The sequence below is a fragment of the Prosopis cineraria genome, unplaced genomic scaffold (genome assembly GCF_029017545.1).
Source record: "Prosopis cineraria cultivar Desert tree isolate PC_DT_omini unplaced genomic scaffold, ASM2901754v1 PC5, whole genome shotgun sequence".
NCBI classification, from domain to species: domain Eukaryota; kingdom Viridiplantae; phylum Streptophyta; class Magnoliopsida; order Fabales; family Fabaceae; genus Prosopis; species Prosopis cineraria.
The window spans coordinates 27,121,227-27,123,581 of NW_026555336.1; the positions used below are offsets into that span (position 1 = coordinate 27,121,227).

Genomic DNA, 2,355 nt, shown 5'->3' on the forward strand with positions numbered 1-2,355 from the left:
TAAAAACACGACATTCATAAAATATTAAGTACAAATTGACTCTAACATTAATGATAGTAGATCCAAAAAAGATAAGAAATTAAATATGTATTTTGTTATAAGAATAAAATCAACTAAAATAATATCACTAAAATTTTATTTAGATAACTTAAAGCATTTTAATTGTATAAACTATAAATAACATAACATACTCAGTCTATTTAAGAATTTCTCCTATTACCTTTGTAAGTGAACTTGTGAATTTTTTAATCTAAATATTGCAAACATTCAATGTTTTTATGTTCGCAAATGGAAATGGTAAGATTCTTCTCCCTTCAAGTTTGATCTCCATGTATAAATATACTGACAAAGATACAGATTCTCATTATCATCCCCAAATTTTGCAGCTATGGATTTTCAGTTATGCACAAACCCTGAAAAAGAACTATATCCAGTATTAATGTTAAAGCAAAGATCAGGACTTTAAGTGATGCACAAACCCTGAAAAAGAACCATATCCAATATTAATGTTGAAGCAAAGATCATCATCCCAGTAAAATCAACAGAAAAGGAGCAGCAACCATGTTACGAAATTAATGTTCATAATAAAGAAAATGAACTATCCATTATATGGCGGTCCCCTCTTTTACATAATTGAAACAAAAATGAACTGTGAATTCATCAAGTGATCTACCCAGTAATTGTTTACTAGGATTTCAATCTCTCTCTCTCAAGCAATAATTTCACTGCTCACAGTGAGATCGATGTTCAAATCTGGTAAGCAAAATGAGTCTTCTTCATCCAAACCACTTGCTGCTTCTGACACTCGATCATCAGAATTAGACTTGTTTGTGATTGGCTCATTATTCCTGACACTATTATCATTGTTGGTGACTTTAAGGCCATTATATGATGAGGATCCTGAGCTTCCAGACGACGTTAATGGTGGATTATTTCGAGTTAACCGATGATTATTCAGATCAATCCCCTTGTTCATTAGCTTCTTTCTCAGATGAGAGTTCCAATAATTCTTCACTTCATTATCTGTCCTCCCTGGTAATCTTCCAGCTATCAATGACCACCTATAAGTAATAACAATGTCATCCATCAATACAACAAGCTTTATCTATCTCGCTAGGTGAAGATCAACAATACTTGATCATATAGGGTGAAACTTGTTAAAAAAATTATGTTTTGTGGATGGTTTAATAATATATCTGATTTTAACACATAAATATTGTTGCTAATCTATGCTTAAAATAAAAAATCAAAATTAATTCTTATTTCCTTTTTCATGAATCCAGAAGGATAAAAACAAGAGATGATTAATTAAATTAAATTAGTGTTAAGAATGTGCAACAGCAAGTCAACCACTCGAAAAGGGAGAGAAAGGAAATGGAGAAGAGCAGCAGTGAAAGTATACAACATCTTAACAATTAGTTAAGAGGTTAAGTCTACTCATATTTAAACAACTTAACAATTAGATAAGAGCTTTAAGATATATTCGCACCGGTTTCCTAGCAGTGCATGAAGCTTAATGATGAGGTCTTCTTCATCTTCAGCAAAGTTGCCTCTTTTAAGGTCTGGCCTCAGATAGTTTATCCATCTCAGCCTACAACTTTTGCCGCAACGAAGCAAGCCTGAAGATTTTAGGAAAGCTAATAACATGAGAACTTGTAACTCAACAACAATGAAGAAAGTTACACACACACACACACGATATACACATACCAGCAGCTCGAGGGAGGGTACGCCAGCAGCCCTCGCCATGTTTGTTGATGTAATGAATGAGTTTCTGATCTTCTTCTTTGGACCAAGCTCCTCTGTTCAAAACCACCTTATCACAGCAAGCTGGTCTCCTCATATTACTCTTCAAAAAGGTTTAAATGTGTGTGTATCTGTGTAGTGTTTTGTGTAAGAACCCTAGGTAGCTAGCAGATAGTTTACAGTACTGGAAAGGAAGATGATGATGATGACAATGGCAATAAGAAAGATACTAATTAAGTGTTGAAGAAAGAGAAGAAGAAAGGAGGGTACGCAGCATCACATAGAGCGTTTGAAAGTACTTATATACAGAGGCGCGCGCGCGCAGATATATAAACATATATCATTAAAACAAAGAAAAATGAATGAACCGGATGGTAGAGTTGGACCGGTGGTTTGGCTCATATGCGTGACCTCACACACAGAGAGAGAGAGAGAGAGAGAGAGAAAGAGTGCTCAAAGGGCAAGTTGGTGCGTGAGTGCTTAGTTAGTTGTCTCCTAATTATTAGTCAATAATCACGTACCGTCTTTCCTCTCATCCTCCAACTATTTTTTTTTTCTCTTACTTTATCTTCACCAATGAGTTGTTGACATGTGCATATAATGTTTTTG

The 2,355-nt window shown here is 34.5% G+C and overlaps 1 protein-coding gene across 1 annotated transcript; it reads right to left on the reverse strand.

The window, feature by feature from the left end:
• Nucleotides 1-564: 564 nt before the first annotated feature.
• Nucleotides 565-2,026, reverse strand: LOC129311713 (myb-related protein 308-like). The gene is made up of 3 exons (XM_054954133.1): nt 1,711-2,026; nt 1,490-1,619; nt 565-1,061 (listed from the first exon to the last, which is right to left on the reverse strand). The coding sequence occupies exons 1-3, from the start codon at nt 1,841-1,843 to the stop codon at nt 710-712; spliced, it is 615 nt and encodes a 204-aa protein (XP_054810108.1). The 5' UTR covers nt 1,844-2,026; the 3' UTR covers nt 565-709.
• Nucleotides 2,027-2,355: the final 329 nt, after the last annotated feature.

Excerpts from the sequence above, each read along its gene's own strand:
- LOC129311713 (XM_054954133.1), bottom strand. The coding sequence starts at position 1,843 with ATGAGGAGACCAGCTTGCTGTGATAAGGTGGTTTTGAACAGAGGAGCT. Across the intron at positions 1,620-1,710 it reads TACCCTCCCTCGAGCTGCTG|GCTTGCTTCGTTGCGGCAAA; the intron begins GTATGTGTATAT and ends TAAAATCTTCAG. Across the intron at positions 1,062-1,489 it reads CATGCACTGCTAGGAAACCG|GTGGTCATTGATAGCTGGAA; the intron begins GTGCGAATATAT and ends TATTACTTATAG.